This window comes from Carassius gibelio, chromosome B10 (assembly GCF_023724105.1).
Source record: "Carassius gibelio isolate Cgi1373 ecotype wild population from Czech Republic chromosome B10, carGib1.2-hapl.c, whole genome shotgun sequence".
NCBI lineage: Eukaryota > Metazoa > Chordata > Actinopteri > Cypriniformes > Cyprinidae > Carassius > Carassius gibelio.
The window spans coordinates 15,196,317-15,217,322 of record NC_068405.1 but is presented as its reverse complement, the minus strand read 5'-3'; the positions used below and the strand labels follow the sequence as shown (position 1 = coordinate 15,217,322).

Below are 21,006 nucleotides of genomic sequence, written 5' to 3'. Positions count from 1 at the left end.
TAATTATGTACTTTACTCAAGGGCCCTCTTCCCTGCAGTCCCTTATCCCGCCTGTGCGCCTTTAACAACCCACATCCTGCACCAGTGAAAAGAGATATTCTCCAACCCTCATCTTATTCCCTCCTCCTGTCCCGCCGCCTTTGTCAGGAGCTATCGCAAAGAATCTGTTTTTATTCTCCTACGTGATGGGGAAGTATGAAAGAGCGAGTGAGACAGAGAAAGAGGGAATGTCTGGGAGGGAAAGATAGGAAAAGAAATGAGCGGGCCAATCTATCTCTCCATCTCGGTAAACAACCCCCCAGTGCGCCGTGGCCTACTCTGCTTTTTCCATTAAGTGACACTGCAGTCATTTACTGTTCATCTTGACTCATAAAACAGGCTTTTTATGTGCTGTGAGATGAAGGCGGCGGGTTTTGGCAGGGCGAGGGGTGCGGAAACAGCCATCTGAATGGCGAACCTTCAGAAGACGTAAATCGCAGACCTTGACGACAGTTGCCGGGTCCCAGGAGTATGGCATTGTTCTCCAGACTTTACTAGGGCTCAGATGTTTTTGGATTTCATGTCCTCCTCCCATTTTCCCCCTCGCCCTTCTCCTCCTCCTCGCTATGCTCTTGTTCTTTATGATTTCTAGTCTGCTGAAGGACACCTGCTGTGAATCTCTGGTTCTTGCATGGGGAGAGTGGCTTACCAAATGGAAATCGGCTTTTGATGTGGTTCGGTTGGATTCTATTTATCTTTCTCACAAGTTTGTTATGAAGTCAGGCCTCAGTGGTTGAAATCATATGGATATCGGTGACCAAAGCCAAACAGGTTGATTATGCCACAGAAAAGGCATTTCTTAATAAAGTTATTTATTTATTTATTGTTTTTTAATTTGAAGTCATTTTTCCAATAACAAAGCAGTTCCTGGTTTATTGCACGTTATGTCCAAAAAACACCCATTAAGGCTGATTTATACTTCTTTGTCGGACCTACGCCATAACCTTTATGCTGTAGGCTATGTGTTAGTTTTCATTTGTACTTCTGCGTCGTTGTCCTTGTTGACGTGTAGTACACATGCAAACCACTAGTCTGTTTTTTGAGAGGTGCACGTCAGGCTACGGCATACTATACGAATATAAATAGTACAGAAGTATAAGTTGGGCTTTACTCATTAAGAGAAAAGGGACAACCAGTTTAGAACATGGGCCTGGGCGTGCCGACCATTTTCCTGTCATTGGTTTCGGACATGCTCTGAGTGCACCTCCACCGTCCGCCTCGGACCATGCACTTAGATCGTTAAAATAGGGCCCTATGGTGTCTAACCTGACTAAAGTCTATTGTTGCTGAAAACTTAATCACAAGAATCAATTAGGCATTTTAGAATACATTAAAATAAGATTAATAATAATTTTTCACAGTATTACTGTTTTTCTCTTTTTTGATCAAATAAATGCAGCTTTAGTGAGCATAAAAGATTCCAAACTTTCGAACAGTAGTGTGCATCCAATAGCTGCCTTTTCACCCAGCTTCCATCGGTTTTGTGGTCTGGGCTCTATCCAAATGTAATATATTTGTTTACATAGGTTTAATAGATTATTGTATTCTGATCCAGAGAGCATCAGTATTGTTTCTTCTCTGGTCTACACTTTAGTAACAGTATGTTTCACGTCTTTTAGCGCCTTGTCTTTTCTTACTGCATCTGACTGTTCTTGTTGTTTTGTTTTGTTTTTTTCCAGCTGAAGCCGGGTCAGAACAACTGTAAAGACAGCGATAGCGAGAGCGTGAGTGGGGAATCCAAACCCTCCATCCGGAGCAGCTCCAGAGACAGACCGACAGACGTGAGTCCAAACAAATCTGTGCATCATTAGCCAAACTAAAAAAAAAAAACATTTTTTGTAATGATTATGTTTTTGGAAATGAGTTTTCCATGCCTGGAAGAGCCATGGATTTTCTATAATGAATATATATATATATATATATATATATATATATATATATATATATATATATATATATATATATATATATATATATATATATATATATATATATATATATATATATATATAATTAGTTAAGCTCCGCTTTAAAATATTCCATCTACCCTTGTGTAGAGTAAAAGTAACTTGCAAGTCACAATGAGGTCTGATTTGTAAGCAAGTTGTGAGAACCCTGCATTTATAATTGTCACAAATAATCTGCTGAATTTATCACAACTGTCACTTAGTGTAGAAGTTTGCTTGAATGTTTGAACAACCAGAAAATATAGTTAACACCTGAGTTAAGGATGGCTTGGTCCCCTACAATAGCTGTCTCGACACCTGATCATTATCAGTCAGTTGGTGGCTTTTCTTATCTGTCTCATTTATAATGAGGTTCAATATTTTAAACAGTGTTTATAGTTTGTCTTATCTACTTCATTGGTCTAAAAACTGACAAGGCTCTGTGCCAACAAGAACAATAGGAGTGTTTTAAGTGCGAGCTCTTCTTGAGCTCAGTGTGTGTGCTTGTGTTGTCGGGGTGTGAGGTAGAGGAGCGCGGAGGCTGTCTTCACCCTCAGGCCTGCAGGCTCTGTTATGTGTTTGTGCTCGGGTGGTGATAAGAACATCCTATTTACTCAGCTGGCAGCTTCAGTGGAGACTCGGGCTGAAGCACAACTGTGCTTATACACCGTAGAAGTGGAGACGACAGGAAGTAACATGGTGAAAAATGTACCAGTGACCATGCTTAGACTTCAGTTATGTACCGTAAAAACACAAAGCATGTATTAAAGAACTGGAATTCCAAATCTACTATGTTAATATTGAAATATGAAAGTGAGAGTATTTTATCTGCCATTTGTGTGTTAGATTAGATTAAAGGTTTAAAAAAAAATATGTTTACATATCTATTTGTCATACTTTGCATTGTGACAGTTATTGTCGGCTTATCAAAATTGTACTAGCACACACTACACACATATACAGCTATATATAACCCTCTTAAAGGAGCATTTGACCATGTAAAGGCAGTATATACAGTTTACATTGCACTGAAAGTCTTGTTTATGGATCTTATACACAGGCTCGTGTGGAAGTTCAGTCAGTCTGGCGCAGGCCCTCTTCAGACCTCAAGCTTTGGCTCCTGCAGTGCAGATGTGAGTCTGTGAGTGTGTGCCGGTGCTATCAGATATCAGGCATAATTAGAGCTGTCAGCTGGAGGGTGAGGCGAGTCGTCGGAACAGACACGGCGGAACAAGTTGAGCGCGACCGCTCCTGCGTGTAGCTATAGGATGCTTGGCCAGGCATGAAATGAAATAAGTAATTTGATGTTGACATCAGAAATTGAAATGATACCTGCAGCCCCTCGTCAGGGAAGAGAGAGAAGACCGAAGAGATAAAGCATGAGAGGGGGGCCAGGAGAAGGGAAGGGAGATAGGAAAAGAAGACATGTAAGTGAAATGGGGGAAACAGATAAAGTTAGTGATGAGATTGGGTTTGATTATCGGACACGTAAAAACAACCTGCAGAGTGTGAGATGCAGAGTGTGTTGTGTGTGATGGGTTTTAACTTGAGTCTTAAAGGGATAGTTCACCCAAAAAAAGAAAATTATTTTATATAAAATTTTATTTTATTTTATTTATTTATTTTAGAAAGAAAATAACTCGATTAAAAAAATTAATCTAATTAATTAGAGGCTTTGTAATTAATTAATCGAAATTAATCGCATTTTAATCGCATATAAATATTTGACCTGAGAACAGTGAGAAGTAATTTTTTTCACATGGAGTTATAGTATACCATTGAATAATGACTGAATACATAAGCTTAAGCAACAAAATATTGTTTATTTTTGTTCAACCAAGTCTAGCCAGACCAGTGCAATTTTTGCCATGAAGTGTAGCAATAGCATATTTAGAAACAATTTAGAAATATTACATTTCAGGAAGTTTATAGGTGCTGGAACTTTCTGTAAAGTGTTTTTTTTAAGTAAAACACAATACTGTCAATTACATTCAGAACAGTGGAAACACTGACTATTAGAAAACGTCTCTCTGTTGCTTCAGAGGCCATAACATACTAATTCCAACTCTCAATAGCCTTGGCCAAAACAATAAAGAGTTCAACATAAACTATTGCACCAACAAAATAATACATAGTTCAACATAAAGTGTAAAGTCCATGCTAGCTGCTATATGTTTTTCGTTGAGGTGATACTTGAGGTTCGATCATGTGCTGCGGTGATATGCGAACGCTAGTTGGTGCTTCAGTATAATCGGTCCGCCAAAACTCATCCAGTGAGAAACGTTCCGCGGTGCAAAAATAAGTTATTAAAAACGCGGGAATTTTTTTTTCTGTAATTAATTAATCTTAGTTAACGCGTTATTTTTTGTGTAATTAATTAATCTCAATTAACGCGTTAAAGTCCCGACCCTAATTATTATTATTATTATTATTATTACATATAACTGTAGTACAAGCGGCACATGTGAACTGATGGCGAGCATGATTTTACCAAGTACAACATGTTCCTGGATCAACATCCTTGTTGATTGTGGAACAACATTCCAATCAACCAATCAGAATTTTTCTATGAAAAAAATCTGTTTTAGGCTTGCAATTAGGGTTAGGTGCTTCTACATCCTTGTTAATCAGCTATCATTTCCCACTGATTTTAGGAATAAAGTATGGGTAAGGTTAGGATTAGGGGTATGGATTGGTTAAATCTATATTTTTGACCAGTAATGTTGATCCAGGATCATCAAAAGATGTTGATCCAGGAACATGTCTTACTTTGCAAAATCACGGCGACCGTGAATTGATCATCTTTTCATATTTATTTAAAGTATGAAACAAACATGAATGAACATCATAGCATATTTTATTTAAACCATGGAAAGAATTCAACGCACACCATTTTTTAAGTTTAAGTCCACTGTAGTTTATCTATGATTTGTTTGTCTGGCAAGATATCAGATTTGGCATTATGATTGGTCAAATCACCTATCAATCAATCTGTTTTTGAACGGTCAATTCTAACTTAAAAATTAGCAATAGAATAAGGTGACCCCCTCTGTTAGAATTGTATTACATTTTTAATTTGACATAGAAAAAAGTTTGGCTATGAGGGATTAAAGTGTAGTTTATTACATCTCATTCTTACTGACAATATATTGTAACCTAGAAAAATTACTTGATAACTTGAACCTTCCCATTCTTCCTAGCCTCATTTGCATTCCCATCAAACTAATGTGCCAAGTTTTTTTGGTAAGTGGATTTTTCGGTTACTGAACATTTTGAAACCCTTGACTATTACAAAGAGGAAGTTTGAAAGGTGCGGGTGATACTTTTATTTTTTTCTTTCTTGCTAGAGCAGTTTCTCAGGGTCACACTCAAAGTAGAGCATCCCAGTCCTGAGGGGATGGTGGAAGCAGGTATTCACAGTCACACCATAAAAAAGCCACTTCATACCAGCATAGAGGTACTAGAAAACAGATATGAGAGAGAGCCTACATTTTTGGCACAGGACTGTGGGTAATGTGCATAACTTTACTCATTCCTGCAAAGTAATGCAAAAATACCAGCAAATATTTATTCACTGTAGCATGAAGTTTTAATAAGTAAATAATTCCACACAGATGAACAGATCAAATCAGTAATTTGAAATCATTCTGTCAGTCTGTAACTTCAAAAACAGCATCAGTGATTAAGTGCTGCTCACTCTCTCTCTTAATATAAAATGCAGATGATTTTACATCAACACATCATGTCTGCGATACAGGACCTTCGCTCATAAGCTGTCTACATTACCAGCACACCATTGGTCAACCAAGGGTTGATCTACCAGTGCAAAATATATAAGGTTATATGAAACTTATTTGATAAACATTACCTATATTAATAGTCACATGACTAAAGCAGCCACAATAATGTAGAGTTGCCTAACAAAGATTTATTTTGATTTTTTTTTTTAATCAACGCAGCAAAATTACAGACAGCAACACTTGCATTAGCAAAAGAGGACAACTTTTATTTGACAGATAATCACCCAGTTGCACAGCATACATTTTAAGCGTGTAAAATGTTATTACAGTGAATCAAACAACACAAAATTATGAATCTAGCCGTATTTAGAAATCAAGACCATTATTAGAATGAGCTCTTAAAAGAACAGTTCACCTAAAAAGAAACATTTTGTCATCATTTACTTATGTCGTTCCAAACCTGTTCGAGTTTCTTTCTTTAGGTGAACATAAAAGAAGATATTTTGAATAATTCTGGTAATCAAACAGTTGATTGACTTCCATAGTATTTCTTAACCCATTATGGAATTAAGTCAATGGGGACCAACAACTGTTTGGTTCTTCAAAATATCTTCTTTTGTGTTCAGCATAAGAAACAAAATATGTGTACAGTTTTGGAACAATATGAGGGTGAGTAAATGACAACATTTTAATTTTTGATGCAAAATATTCCTTTAATTGGAAAAGTGGCCTGTTGGTGAGATTTAAAGAACAAACATTTAATCTTCACTTTAGTTTTCACTGAGTTCACTTTAGTTTTCCAGTTTCATTTTTAGTTATATTAAATTCAGACTAATTGTAGTTATGCTACAGAATATGTTTTCAAATTTCTGTACTCAGTATAAATATGATTGACCACATAATTGAATAAATTGTGAAAGCACAAATACATTGAGATTTTTTAAAAATACGTTTCAAATATGACCACTCCCCTCTCCATTTCCTTTCTTAAATTAAAGAGTCTTTCCTAAAATGAATATTCTGGCCCGAGTTTCTTTTATAGAGATTATTTATTTTTTGACATGTTTATTGTTTATATATATTTATGACAGCATACGCACACCTTTTCATAAAAGTGAGGCAAAAATGAAGGTAAAGATTGAGTTGGGGTTACGAGGAGTAATTCTAGCTCTCGTTATAGACTGTTTGGCAGTGTGCTAATGATGTCTTCTCTCTCGTACTCCTTTCCACTGCACTGATGAAAAAAACGAGCGAGACAGAGCCTGGTGTTGATCTACGCTTGACAGAGAGGAAGCTGGGGTCAAAAGAGGTCACACAGGACATCTTGCTCATTTCCTCCCCCTTCTTTTCCTCACCCTCTCTCCTCCCTCTCCCTCGTTCCCCCTGTCCCCATGCGCTGCCAGCTCATTAAGCTACAAATGGTGCATCAGCCTTGTTCTCGCCAGCGGTAACCCCAAACCTTGGATAAATTGGCAGGCTTGCTGTATTTGCTCCGAAGCCCCGGGTCCCCTTTCAGCCGCGTTTGAAGCCAGCATGTCGGCATGGTTTCCCCAGGCAGGGTGGCTGGAGGCCAGGGCAAAGGGAAGAGGAGAGAAGGGGATGTGTGGCGGCGACGGGGCAAATCAAACACACATGTGTTTAGTCTCTGCGGCAGGAGTGAAATGCCATCATTATCCGGCTGCCTATCAAATAAATTGGCAATTACAGGGCGCCGGATTCCAGTAAACAGCACATTAATGCTTTTCTTTTGGTGTGTGTGTGTTTGCCGAGAGGGATGGGGGACGGACGCATCGTGCCCCCTGAGCGTTTGCTGTCTTTGCCCACCCGTCACCATCTTGCTGATGAGAGACAAAGCAGGAGACGATAATGAGGTCAGTCCGAGCAGGGAACAAAACCAAACTAAAAGGCTTAAATATGACAGTTAATTTAACATCATCATCACTGCAGTGTTCCTCCTATGGAAGGACCATCCTAAAGCGGCTCTTTAACTCTCATTACAGCCTGCTAATCTGATGATGAGAGGCACAGACAGATAGTAGAAAGAGATGGAGAGACTGAGAGAAAGCGGTGACATTACCTGCTCTTTGGTCGCCATAGTGACAGTACCCTGGGATTTCTGGGTAACACGTTTTATTGCTCATTCATCATTCAGTGCAGTCTTAACGGAGGCAGAGCAATGAAATATTTACATTGAGGGTCAGGTGGCAGTTTGGTCTGTTTAGTGGTCTGTCATGTGTGGGGGTCGGGTGTGTAGCGTATCACGATGTGCTCTCGACACACACATACACACACATATACATAAGAAACCTGCAGATTTTCAGATCCGTGTTTTATTCAGAATTCAGATATAAATTCATCACAGCAGTGCTATTCAGAATAGAGCAGTCAAACCTGATTTTGAGTGTGAATAGAATCAGAAATTACAAATCAGTTTCAGAATTTAGTTAGGATACAAAACTCAGATGTAAATTTGGATTCATAATCTGGGCAGTTCTATTCACTATAGATAAATAATAGACATACCTGATTTAGAGTCAGAAGAAACAGAATCATAAATCAGATTCAGAACTCAATTTAGATAGATTCTAGATCTCAATTCAGATTCATAATCTGAGCAGTTCTATTTAATATAAATAGAGAATAGACACGCCTGTTTTAGTGTCAGAAGGAACTGAATCAGAATTCAGATTCTGAATTGAATTCAGATACAGAGTTCAGATCTAAATTCAGATTTATAATCTCATCAGTTTTTCTTAATAGGTGAGGAAAACCGGATTGTAAGGGTGAATGAAGAGATTCAGAGATAAAGAATTTAGATATAGACATATTAATAGTTTTAGCAATGTTATTCATAATAGGTGAGACAGACCCAATTTTTAGGTTGAAGAAACAGAATCAGGATTGAGAATACAGTTAGGATGCAGAATTCAGATATGCAGATTTTAGGTTTGAAAGAACAGAAGCAGAATTCAGATTCAGAATAGTACAAACATAACATTTTCATAAATGTATTATTGACAATTTTATACAAATTTTACCTAAAGGAAATTGTCACATTTAAAAAAAATAAAAAAATAACCTTAAACCTTTGAATTTTACAGAAATTGTATTTGTCTAATAATCTAGCAAATAATACTCACTACAAACTCATTGCTGCTAGTTTATTTATGCTTATGTTTCCAGTACTTCATCTAAATGTTTTCTAAATGAAATGTTATGAAAATTTATTTTTTTCCTGGTCTCTTGGGAATTCACTTTGGATCTCTGAGTGGTTTGCGAAGATTTGTAACCCCATTGCCATTCAGCAGTGAACATATTTGAATCCAACATCGTGGTTAGTGGCCATAGATTATTAGTTCTGCTTGTGCTGGGGGATTCTTTCGCTATGTGGTAAAACAATCTTCACCCTGTAATTACAGCCGCTGCAGCAGATTTATGTCATATAATATAGATGTTGTTCTTAATGATTACTGTTATTATTTGATTTCGCTGGGACGTGGCAAGAGTCCACAGCGTTTTGCGGAGAGGTCATGTTTCTGCCGGAGCTTTTGACCTGCGGATATAGCTCTCTCATGGCTGAAGTCAAAACAGATTACATTAGAGTCAAACTTTCCACTCTCTGTTTGTCACGGATCCTCAAACCTCGCTGCTAATTTTGATTATTCTTCTACACAGTTGTTATAATGAGGTCAGGGGCCCTTACATGCTGAGAAATGCAGACCAATTTGCTCTGACATGGAAGTTGTAATTGCTCGCATCAATTATCTAGTAGTTCTTTTGCCGTCTCCATTCGTCACTCTCGTTCTCTCTCTCTCTCTCTTCTTCTCCCACTCGTTCTAATTTGAAATGTTCCTTATTAAAGACATGCATTTAGACAGAGCAGTTGCAGCGCACCTATAATTAGCTGATTATCAGGGCAGAAGTTAAAGTGTTTGAACAGGAGTTCAGAATGTGTGTGTGTTTGTGCACTTGTGCTAGTGTGCCAGTATTTGAGGAATTGTAGTGAGGTTGTTTTTGCCTGTCAGTGTGTTTATAACTGTCAGTGCGTTGTCTGAGTGTGGAAAGGGATACGGAGTGTGTCTGAAGAACAGGAGTGGTTTTGATTGCTTTATAGCTTAACAGCACTGCTCTAAATCAGCTGTCAGTCACTCTGACCCGAAACACGGCTGGTGACAGCACCTCAATAAACCTGCCACTCGTCCCTCTGTGCTTTGCTGTTATGCCTAAAACTGGTCAGCACTGCACACTCACACATACATATATCACACATTGTATGGAAGGATAGCACTCTCCCTTTAGATACCACAGCTGTTTTTGTAGTAAGGCAATAACAACCTAACTACACTTCCTTGTTTATATTGTTGCAAAATGTAAACTGCATAATTGCATACACACATGTGTACATATATACGCACAATTGTATTTGCATACATTTAGTACACTCACATAGAGTGATATATATACTATACAGCAAATCTCAACTGCTGGATTTTTTATTTTGTAGCAAAATGTCAGTAAAAACAGCCTTTCTACAGTTTTAAATTGTTCTTGTTTAAACTGTATCATCGCATAGTTCTCTATATAGTTATATTACAGTATATCCAACTTTAGAGCCATACATTGTACAGTACATTGATTTAAAAACATATATACTATATAGAAAATCTCAGCTGTGTGATTTTTTTTTTTAATCAAAATGTAACTATATAATTGCCCAGTTCTGCATGCATCATTATAAAATGTAAACTATATTATTGCCCAGATCTAATCTGTAAAATGTGACTATAAGACATGAAGAAATTCAAATATTCTAAACTTAATTGTGATGTTTTTCTGTGAAGCTGCTTTGAAAACTGTTGTGACTGCTATACAAATACAGATGGCTCTGAATTTTGCTGTCACAAATTACACAATTCAAATCAAAGTCTTACTGAAGAAAACATCTTTAGAGTCTCATGGCCACTAAGACATGTTTATAGTCTGTACATCTTCCTCAGTTCATCCACTGTTGGCAGGTGTGGACTAAGTTGAACCTGAGAGTGTTTTTGTGTGAATGTGGCAGCAGATTTTGACACACAGTGACAGACAGGGCAGTCTGCTTGCATTAGAGCGTGTCTGTATTGGGCTGTCATTATCTAACAGTTAACTGTCCATCATGGGCGATGGGAAGAAGGACAGCACAGATGAACATATCCACACATATAGACAGCACTTAACCATCAGACTCTAAAGCCTCATGTGCTGACCTCCAATGAATTAAGTCAACAATGGCTTGTGTAAGAATAGAAGTTTATTTTATTTTTACTTTTACTTTTTGATTTTACATATTTTAACTGTTTTTATGTATTTATTTAGTTTAATTGCAATTGTTTTTTAGCCGGAGAGGAGTGGTTAAACATAAAATGAAACTGAGACTTGATTCTAACTTCAGACACACAGAACATGACCTACAAGAGCTTTGTTTTTAAATGTGCAAGTTTTCTGTCAGTTTTATAGACATCCCATTTTTATTGTCTTGAAATGTTGCTCATCTGATTTTATTAGTTTGATTTGTTTAATAGAGCGTCTGGACCAGAGCCAGCCACCAGCGAAATACCCTTGAATCCAGTCCATTTCAGCATCATCCAGTCATTCACCAGCTAACCTTGTTCCATTTTCTACAAATTCCTCTTCCCTTCACCCACAGACGGTGGGCGGAAGGGAGTGAAAGAGAAGCAGACAAAAAGTGCTGGCAGGGACTAGATTGTCTCGTTCTCTTTGTCGTCTTTTCAAATCAGAGTGCATATTGTAATGCCATTTAAATGCCTGTCTTTTCCTCATTTTATTTTATTTTTTCGCCCTTTTGAATAGAGACGGATAGCTTGGAGGAATCTCTCTCTCTTGCTGTCATTCTATCTCTGTCTCGCTTTAGTGTTAAGGTCAGTTCATCATAGTGAGTTGAATAAGTGGAGCCTGAGGGAATCTTAACAAAGGTCTTGTTCTGATTGGGTAATGACAGCAAGGAGCAAGAGAAATCGCTAGTTGCCATAGCAATAAGAGACCAACGTGGGTACCATATTCTGAATGTGCAAGAATGCAGCAGAGAAAGAATGAAGGAAAGAAAAGATTTTTGCTTGGTTGTATGACATTCAGAGCTATGGGTGCAATGCGTCATACCCCTCACCCTCTGCGGCGTGAGCATCACTTGAGTAAAGTTGTCAAATACATCGCTTTTACAGAAAATACCTTGGCTATGAGCTAAAATAAACTGAACCTTGCCCACCAGGATACAGGCATCAGTCGCTTTCATAAACACCAGCACAAGCTCACTTCTCCTGGGCCTACAAATCACCCTGACCTAGAGCCTCCGAGTGTGTGTTTTCAACAGGGCTGCCACGACCCTATTCCCCAAGCCTGTGTTGTAAATATACCAGACTTCTTTCTGTTCCTGCAGTCCCCCCCGCCCCCCACCCGCTTGTTTGGCTTCCTCAGAGGCGACTCGTGTTTTCACTCCTTAATGATCCTTCCTTATGATGGATCGAGACTGCCTTGTCCAGGCCAAGTAGCGCTGCTGTATCTTCAGCAGAACCAGGTGCTGATGGAAAGGCTGTGTGAGGTTCTCCAGGGATGAGAGAAAGTGGGAAGAGAAGTTGGAAAGGTCTCATATCGTGAGGTTGTAGGCCTGGTTACTCTCCATCTCTTCTCGTAGAGCATGGCCGAAACTGTTTAGTACTGCCAAACAACTTCCTCACTCTTTTGCTGGAATCGCAAGATTGACTTTTGGCTTCTGTAGAATTGTTTGTATTTTTTAAAGAAAAGGGAAAAAAAGCAGTGAGACATATGGTTTTACCACGCTTAAAGGGGTCCTATTATGCCTCTACACTTTTTGAATTTTAGTCAGTGTGTAGTGTGTATGTTTGGGCATAAAAAAAAAGTTCTACAAAGTTACACATTTCAAAGTCCACTCCAAAGGGAGGTATTTGTTTTAAAAATCCCTTTGGAAGAAATACAACAAATGGCTTGTTTGGACTACAGCGTCGTTTTCTGGGTTTTAAGATGTATACACGCATGGTATAAGCACGTTTTTAATAAACATTTTTAGTTTAAACAGTACAGCATGGTGCTAGAAATCCCAAGGTGATGAGTTTTCCAGGCAATGCATAATTAATGATCATAATAAAAGAAAAAATCTTTTTTTCACAATGTTGTGTTAATAGAGAACGCCAAGTCCAGCTTTCATATATCATCTCTTCACCGCTTACCATACACCAATCGGATATTGTGGTCTGAATGGCCATTATCTCCACGCCCAGCCTTCCCGCTGTTTCGTCCTTCATAGGATTTTAATGTGTGAATGTGTCCACTGGGCTGCAGTGAGAAGGTATATCACTCGGCTCTGAACCATTAGACTGTATTTAAAGGGGCTTTTAACACACTGCAGGCGTCACAGTCACATTGTGCTCATTGACGTTCGGTTAATGGACTGCGCTGTGTTTTTCAGTCACTCAGGCCCAGATCAGAGAGCGTGTCTGCTAAAAATAAAGCATAAAAGTCTTCATGACTTCATTCAAAGCACAGAACTATATAATCAAAGGAAATGAGTAAATAAAGAAAAGTGTTTTTTTTTTCTTCGTTTTGTAAAAGACTAAAGATTTATAACAAGTCGCTAAGTTTTATTGCCTTCGTGATTTAGTGTAACCACCACATGTTTTCCTCCTCGTATGCAAAAGAAGAAAAAAAAAACATGAGATGAAATGAAAAAGTAAAGTAGTTACTGGTTTTTGACTTTCATCCAGCAGTCATTTTAATGGCTTGTCAGGCCACGCAGGTGGTTGGGGAAACATAAATTCTTGCTGGGTGTTCTGAATCCAGCCAAGGTTCCAGAACGATCGGTCACGGTTCTGTTGAGATTTATGCTTGAGTGGAAGAGGCTGAGTACACACAGAGTGTTAAAGAGTCCTGTAAAGAACAAGCTATTAAAACATCTACCTCAAACCACCGTTATAGTATAACCCTGCCCAGAACTGACATTTGAATCCAGCCTTGAGCCATGGGAGTCAAGTCTGAGACCACTATTGTGTGACATTTAAAATAGAACTATATAAAAATATATAAAATATTTAGTATCATTTGATTCTCATTAGAAATAGGGATTCATCTTAAATATTTCTTAAATCATACCATTTTTTACCTTTATGTTTATTTAATTTTTTTTTTTAATTTAATTTTGAATTTTGAATCTCAGACGTTTGAGACACAATTCCAAGGGGCCTCTGCAAGCTACAAAATGTTTATTAAAATAATAGAACTAAGCACATAAAAGTGTAAACTGAGTATTTCTTTCATCAGCAATTTTTTTATTAAAGAATATACAGTTCATGAAACTTCTTGAATCACCAAAAATAAATGTGGTTAATCCCTTTAATTAATTTATACAATCTCCCAGTTTCTGTTCATTAAAAAGATTGAAAACGTTCCGTCGTGATGATAGCAGCAGAACATGTTATGTGGAGAAGTGGGAAGAACGGGATAGAGGAATGTTGTGAGCCGGATTCAAACTTGTATTGACTGTCTGATCACCACGGTGCAATGTCTCGTGGTCACCACTATAAAAATGCCTTTTATCTGGTTGTTTTGCAGTGCTTACAATTGTGTCATTCTAGGCCTAACATTGCACAGGGTTGAGCTCATATTGAGCTTGCATCATCTCATGAGTGGCGTGCAAAATACCTCTCTGACAGGCGGCGTTGTGCGTGGCTGTCTGTCCGCATCAGGGCGGTTTATATGTTTGGCAGAGGACATGTTCGTCCCCCGTCAAGGCCTCGCTGCGGCTAAGGGGATTACAGAGAGATCCTCCGTTATGCCGGATCACTTCTGTATCAGAAGCCACTGCAATTTCCTCCGAAACCGCAAGGCAAAAAGCCAGAAAACTAAGTAAATAAATGCGAAGGTATATAAATATAGGAACACAACCCCCTGGAATTATAGTTGCAGAAAGATTATTCCAGAGACATTATTTCCCCCTAGTCATGGACTTAACTCAAATTTAGAGGGAGAATGAAATTGCTGGCAGTGAAGAAAGGCAGACAGAAAAGGTGGGAGTTCATGAGGAGAGAAATAACATTTTCATTTGTTTCGGGCCCTGTGGGAGAGATAGGCCTTGCCAGCAAATAGATGCCGTTATGAGAAATTATTTTCTTTTCCCTGATGGGGGATGTGGTTTTAAGGCACACTTATCCATCTGCAATCTAGATGTCAAACCCCAGGAATCCAGAATAGCAACACAGCGTAATGACACACGATTCGAACCCCCCCCCCCACCCGTTTCTCGTCCCTCTCTCAGCCTCCCGCCAGCACACCGCTCTTTCTCTCAGACTTGAGGTTTGTTCTTTGATGTCCGCTTGTTCTTTCCAGCTCAATCATGACATGTTTAAATTGGCCGGTCGAATTACCTTCCAGCGCTGCTGGTACTGTTGAGTTGAGTGTTCGAGAGGGATGGAGAGAAAAATAGTTTTCTTTGCCAGTTATTGTCGCTGTGAGGCAGTCGGAGGAGCGAAAGGATAAAAATAAGTTTACAGTTTTATAGATATTTTTATCACCGGAATATTCTTGCCGCTGCGTTTTTGAAGAATTTCTTCACTTCCCAGAACCGGGTGCACCGCGGGTCTCCACGATTTTGCTTATTATTGTCCATTATACCGCTGGAAATGAAAATACGCCACAAGAATGTTCACTCTAAGTGAGAGTTTTATGTTTTTGGAAATGACACAGTACAGTAAGTGTCTTTTGGGCTTAAAAGCTTTTTCCACAAGGCACACAGACTGAAGAGGGAATTTGTAGTTTTTTGGGAAAGATGTTTCTTTGACGAGGCGCAGACTTTCTCGACACTTTATCAAGCCTGTGACTGCATTCTGCAAAACTCCCTCCGTTCTAGTTAGTCTGATCAAAAACGGCACTATGCACCAAACTCTGAGTCATCAAAGGATTTGTGAAGCTTTCATCTTCGGGGCATAGCTTATTGCTTTTCACCTGAAACACCGCTTCATCTCACTTCTCTCAAAACACGCCGCGTGCTCAAAGTTATACCTTGCAGTATAGTTGTTTCTATTATTCTGTTGCTGTATGTTCCACAAAACCTGCTTTTCAGTACAATGGAATGCAAGAAATTGTTTCATGCTGTATTTTATTCAAGTCCTAGAAATATTTGGTGTTTGACTTTTATTTACACCATCTTTGAGCCTTTTTTCCAAAAATGTACAAAATTACCACCGTGCCTTCAAGAATAATCACCTGGGGAAGTGGACTGTGTAGATACTCAGACATTGATATAGTTTTGTAATGTCATGTGGCCTTAAATATTTATGTAGCACTGTATCCTGCCGACAGCCGCTGTAGTCAGCATCACAGTTCAGTAGATCATGCATTTGCAATTAAGATCCTGGCTCAGGTTTTCGTCTGGAGCGGTCGGGTACCCTTGTTCCCTTGCCTCGATGGCTTGAAGGCTTGGCTCCAACAGGAGGAAGAGAGGTGGACAGCAGCCCAGATGGTGATGAGCTGGCTTGAGGGTGGGATTGGACAGGATTAACCCCCTGTAGTTGTGTCCATGGCCTAGCTACTTAGGGAGGTCAGGGATAGTGGAATTAGCCCAGGCCTAGCCATGGAGGTCCATCTGATTTCAGGCCTCATCCAATTACAGCCTTATCTCCTCAACAAATGAGATCAATGCTGCAGACGCATGAAGACCTTCTGCCTGGGGGACGAGGTGTGATAATCGACCTATAATACAGCTCAGGTACAAGGGCAGACAGGTGCCTGCAGAACAAGCCCAGCGTGTTTGAACCCTAGAGATGGCGAGCCTGGGCAGACATTGACTACACCTTGTCATTAGAGAGGCAAAGGAATTAATATTGATTAGCACTGAGATTATACTTCCCCTTATGCTCTTACCGCTGGTATGTGTGTAGAATTATTGAACTTTATGGTCTCAAGTGCAGCTTCAAGAGCCACAGAATACTGGGCATAATTGCAATTTTCGTCCCCGAATGCATTGAATTTTATGCTGCTTTTAAGTTATTTTAAAGGGCGCCACAGCAGGGACCATAATTGCTTTTTATACTTTCTGTGCATTGAGGCACTCAGAGCCTCGTACAACAGACCCGAGTTTAACCCTCAGTGCAGTTCAGAGTTAATTTTCTTGTCAATTAGGGAGAAAACAAATGTTTGACATTTCTAGACGTAATTAGGAAAATAATTAACCTTTGCAACTGCCTGTTAAAAACGGACTGTTTTTCGATTCGCTTTTCTTCTCCCTAAGTGTGTGAAGAGACTTGAATGGAGGGTGTATAATGAACGCATCATATCTCATCATTTGAAACTGCGTTCTTCTGTGCTTATTTAATTACATTGCTTTACACTCAATATGATTTTTGTGGTATCTATATAACTATCTCTGAACAATTCAGGGTCTTGAATGTCACATGCGTAATTGCAAGGGCTCTCCTCTGCTGTTGATCTTCCATGTGGAGCACTCAGTAGCAATTTCATGACATGGAATTGTCCGCAAATCAATTTCATGAAAGAGTTGGTAGCAATTATACAGCCATTGTGAGATGGATTCGTTTAAACACTTGGCTTGTGCTTTGAATGATATATTTGAGACTTTAAATGTAATAAAGGTTGGCAATATATCAGATATATAAGAGATTTTGGACCATCTTCTCTATCGCAGTTACACGTTTATGTGATGTTGCTGTGCTACGTGGACATGAACACATATCTTGCATACGTTTTTAAGCATTGTGGTTAAAAAACAAGTGATTTTAAGCCATTGAAACCAATCACCAGCGAAAGAGAAATAATTTCACTATATGTGCGCACTGTCAGAGATACTCTCACATGTAAATATGGTGCTCATAAGCCGCTTTATTGGCCTTGCACAGTTAAATATACACATACTTGCATTGTATGTGTAAAAATGCCTGTCTTTGAACGTATACTAATAAACGTGGGAATTTATGTCTTAAGTGAAAGCAAACAGCTGAAAAAGAAAACAAATGTGTAACAGTATATTGGATCTTGGCAGCTCTTAAAGTGACAGCAGTCTAATATTCCTGCTATCTGTCATTCATGTCAAACAACAAAAGAGAGAAAATATCTCACTGCTACTGACTAAATCACTTTTGTAACTTTAATAAGAAGTAATATGTAGTTAATTTACACTGAAGAATATGCAGTGTTTTATATGTGATTACATTATACAGTGCATGTACCATTTTGTATTTATTTGTTCAACTGTAGTTTTTTATTATATTGCTTGTAATTAATTAATTTTTCTTATTTAATTTGTCTTCAGTCAGCTTGAGTTTTTTTTTTTTTTTGACAAGAATTGTGAAATTTCTACCATATCTAAAAATTCTAAATAATTATTTTGAAAGCAAAAATAACTACAGTATATTGTGATATATATCGTTACCATAAAATATATAGTTAAATAAGATTCATATCACCCACCCCTAAAATGTAAGCTGGTCTCTAACACGTAGTGGATGGCCAGCAAACAACTCATAATCACTTTTGTAAAAATTATTAGGAATCCAGTATCTTTTGAATCAATCAAATTCAATAATTTTACTAAAAATATGTAGTATTCATATTTTGTGTTTTAATATGTATACTTTGTATTTTAAGTAAATAATAGTAAAGTGTATATTTCATTAGGCCTTATACATATGCATCTTATACATAAATATCTGAGAATCTGTTTCATTGAAAGAGTTGGTAGCGATTATACCACCATTGTGAGACAGATTTGTGTAAATACTAGAAATGAACCATGGTTTATTTGAGACTACAAAAATATGATGGTTTCTAATATGTAGTCAATGGCCAGTCCCAAACTCTGACTGTAATGCCACCGGTCTGTCTCGCAACCATCTGGATTGGGGCAAGCTGTCTGCTGTATGGCTGACCAGGGAGCCATCCTCCTGGATTTATGTCTGCCCATTTCTACCCACTGCAGCATCCAGGATGCTATTAGCCACCCGAGAGCTATATAGGGGTTTTAAAGAGAGTCCTTCAACAACCGTGCATATCGCTTTCTGTCTCCCAGGCCTGGTTTAATAAAAAACCCCTTGGATAGCTCAAGGCAGCATGGCGTCACAGGGTGTTGTGGCACTAGAGGGAACCTTTGCCCAAAACACCCCGAACGTGCATGAGTAATTCTCAGTTCTGTGTGTGCTCCTTAGTCATGAGATTGAGGGCAGTGCAGACAGGATTTGGACGGTGAGCTAGGGTGAACTTGGCACAGCCTGGCCTCCAAAGCACAAGGCTAGATTAGCTTCCAGGGGGCACAGCAGCAGTTAGTTTGGGAAAATATCACAGCCCATTAGCTGGAGCAGCGAAATGGAGTCAACTTCAGGGACTCTATTAGCCTCTCTTCGCTTACGCAGACGCCGTCCCTCAGCTCTGCGCTGCTATTCTGGAAGGACCGAGCACACTGTTATAATTGGACTGGGGAAATCAAGCAAGTTTCAGTGGTCCTGGTGGGGCTTTCAGACAGAAAATGAGAACATGGTCTTTTGTATGTGATTTTTTTTCTTCTTGCCTGATTCCAAGTTTGCACCCACCTCTTGTTAGCATCACCTGGGTTTTTTTTTTTACATTAAAGCATTCGGCTGTGTTTTTGAAGTGTTTCCTTAAGTTTTTGTGTGTGCTTTATTTTTATTGTTTCCACTCCTGCTTTGAATTAAATTCACATTATTAGCGGATCCTACAAACACGCAGCAGTTGAAACGCGTGCACCCTTTCTCAAGTAGAAGTATTCTCCATGCACTGATTAAACCACGGCATGCTGCTCGTTAATAAACAAGCACGTCTCCCAGAGATGCTCTTGTACTCTTCAAGGGGATTTAAAGATGTCTCCCAGCCTATTTGTTTTCACTATTACAGAGCATGCTAATAAACTGTTTTATATATATATATAGAAAATGTTAACCTTACATACACCCTCTGTTTTAGCCTTACTTTGTCTCTTCTGTAAATGTCCTTGATGTAGAGCTTTGTGACTTCAGTATTGACATTTTCTGGTTTTATAAAATGGTGGCTGGGACATAAGACAGGCCTCACTGCTTCAGGTAATTGATGTGCAATTTTTAGCCGTTCCAAAGGACGTTTTCATCATTCCCTCTGTGGAACAGGGACATTCGAGTCAGTATACCAAAACTGTTTAACACACTCCTCCTAAAATGAAGGTCATAAATCCTGTCATTCACCTAAAGGCACAATATATTCAGCTTCACTCTTGAACAGTAAAAAGTATGTAAAACGCCCTTAGTTAGTAAACTGTATTGATATTGTGAAACAAGCATATCATTATTGTGAGAGTACATCAATACAGCATCTTTTTTATCATAAATTGAATAGATTTTAAATGGTAACTTTAGCCCAGAATGTTTTTTCTCCACTTTATTTTATTTTACTTTACGTACTTTATTTTATTTTTCTTTCTTTTATTTTGAAGCTTGCCAAATGCATTTTTATAGTAAGCTAAAGCTAAAACTATACAAAGAATGTTGCTTGAAATAAAATAAAATATTAATTGAAATAAAATGAAATACTTTATTTCAGCTGGTTTTCAAGGCAGCGTTCCTCATTTAAGTAATTTTATTGGTTCTAAACTAATAAACTTAAAATATAAATATACACATTGCAATCTAATAAAAAATGAAAAAGGACAAAAAAAACATTTTAATATTTAATATTTCAAATTAAAATGAAAACAGAAACTATAAACTCTTTTTTAAATGATTCAAAATATTAATAAAAACTACAATAGTATCTTAGTACTACTAAATTAACACTGCACATAAATGTTAATGTAAATGTAAATGGTGGTTTGTGATTGAATGAAATAAACACTGCATGACTGGTATTCCTTTAAGGCTTGATTTGATGGACGTTTTGGTCAAGAGAGTGAGGTGGAAATGCTGTGTTCTCAGATTTGGCTTTGAGGCAGGTCTATTGCATATCTCTCAGTTCCAGAGTCCTTGGTGTCTATGGGTATGACAGCTCATGGCCTCAGAGCTGTGACATTTCAGAGACCCCGGGGAGCCCATCACAGAGAATGTTATCAGGCCCTTGAAGAGACACCTCCCAGTCTTTTTCACTAACACCACTCAAACTCTGTCTTTCTGTCTACCCTCGCTTCAGCCCTCCGCCCCGGTGCTCTGACCTGACCGCGGGGCTGGTGAAAGGCTTTTTGTGAGCTCTTTCTGTAAGGCGCAGAGACTAGAGTGGGGGGCGAG

General features: G+C 38.5%; 1 protein-coding gene across 3 annotated transcripts in view; it reads left to right on the top strand.

Moving 5' to 3' along the window:
* The window catches only part of LOC127966381 (autism susceptibility gene 2 protein homolog), a 322,819-nt gene that overhangs the window by 132,637 nt on the left and 169,176 nt on the right, over nt 1-21,006 (top strand). For all 3 annotated transcript variants that reach the window (XM_052567307.1, XM_052567309.1, XM_052567308.1), the window contains exon 4: nt 1,719-1,820. In XM_052567307.1, the coding sequence (XP_052423267.1) occupies nt 1,719-1,820 (102 nt within the window). The remainder of the gene's footprint in view (nt 1-1,718; nt 1,821-21,006) is intronic.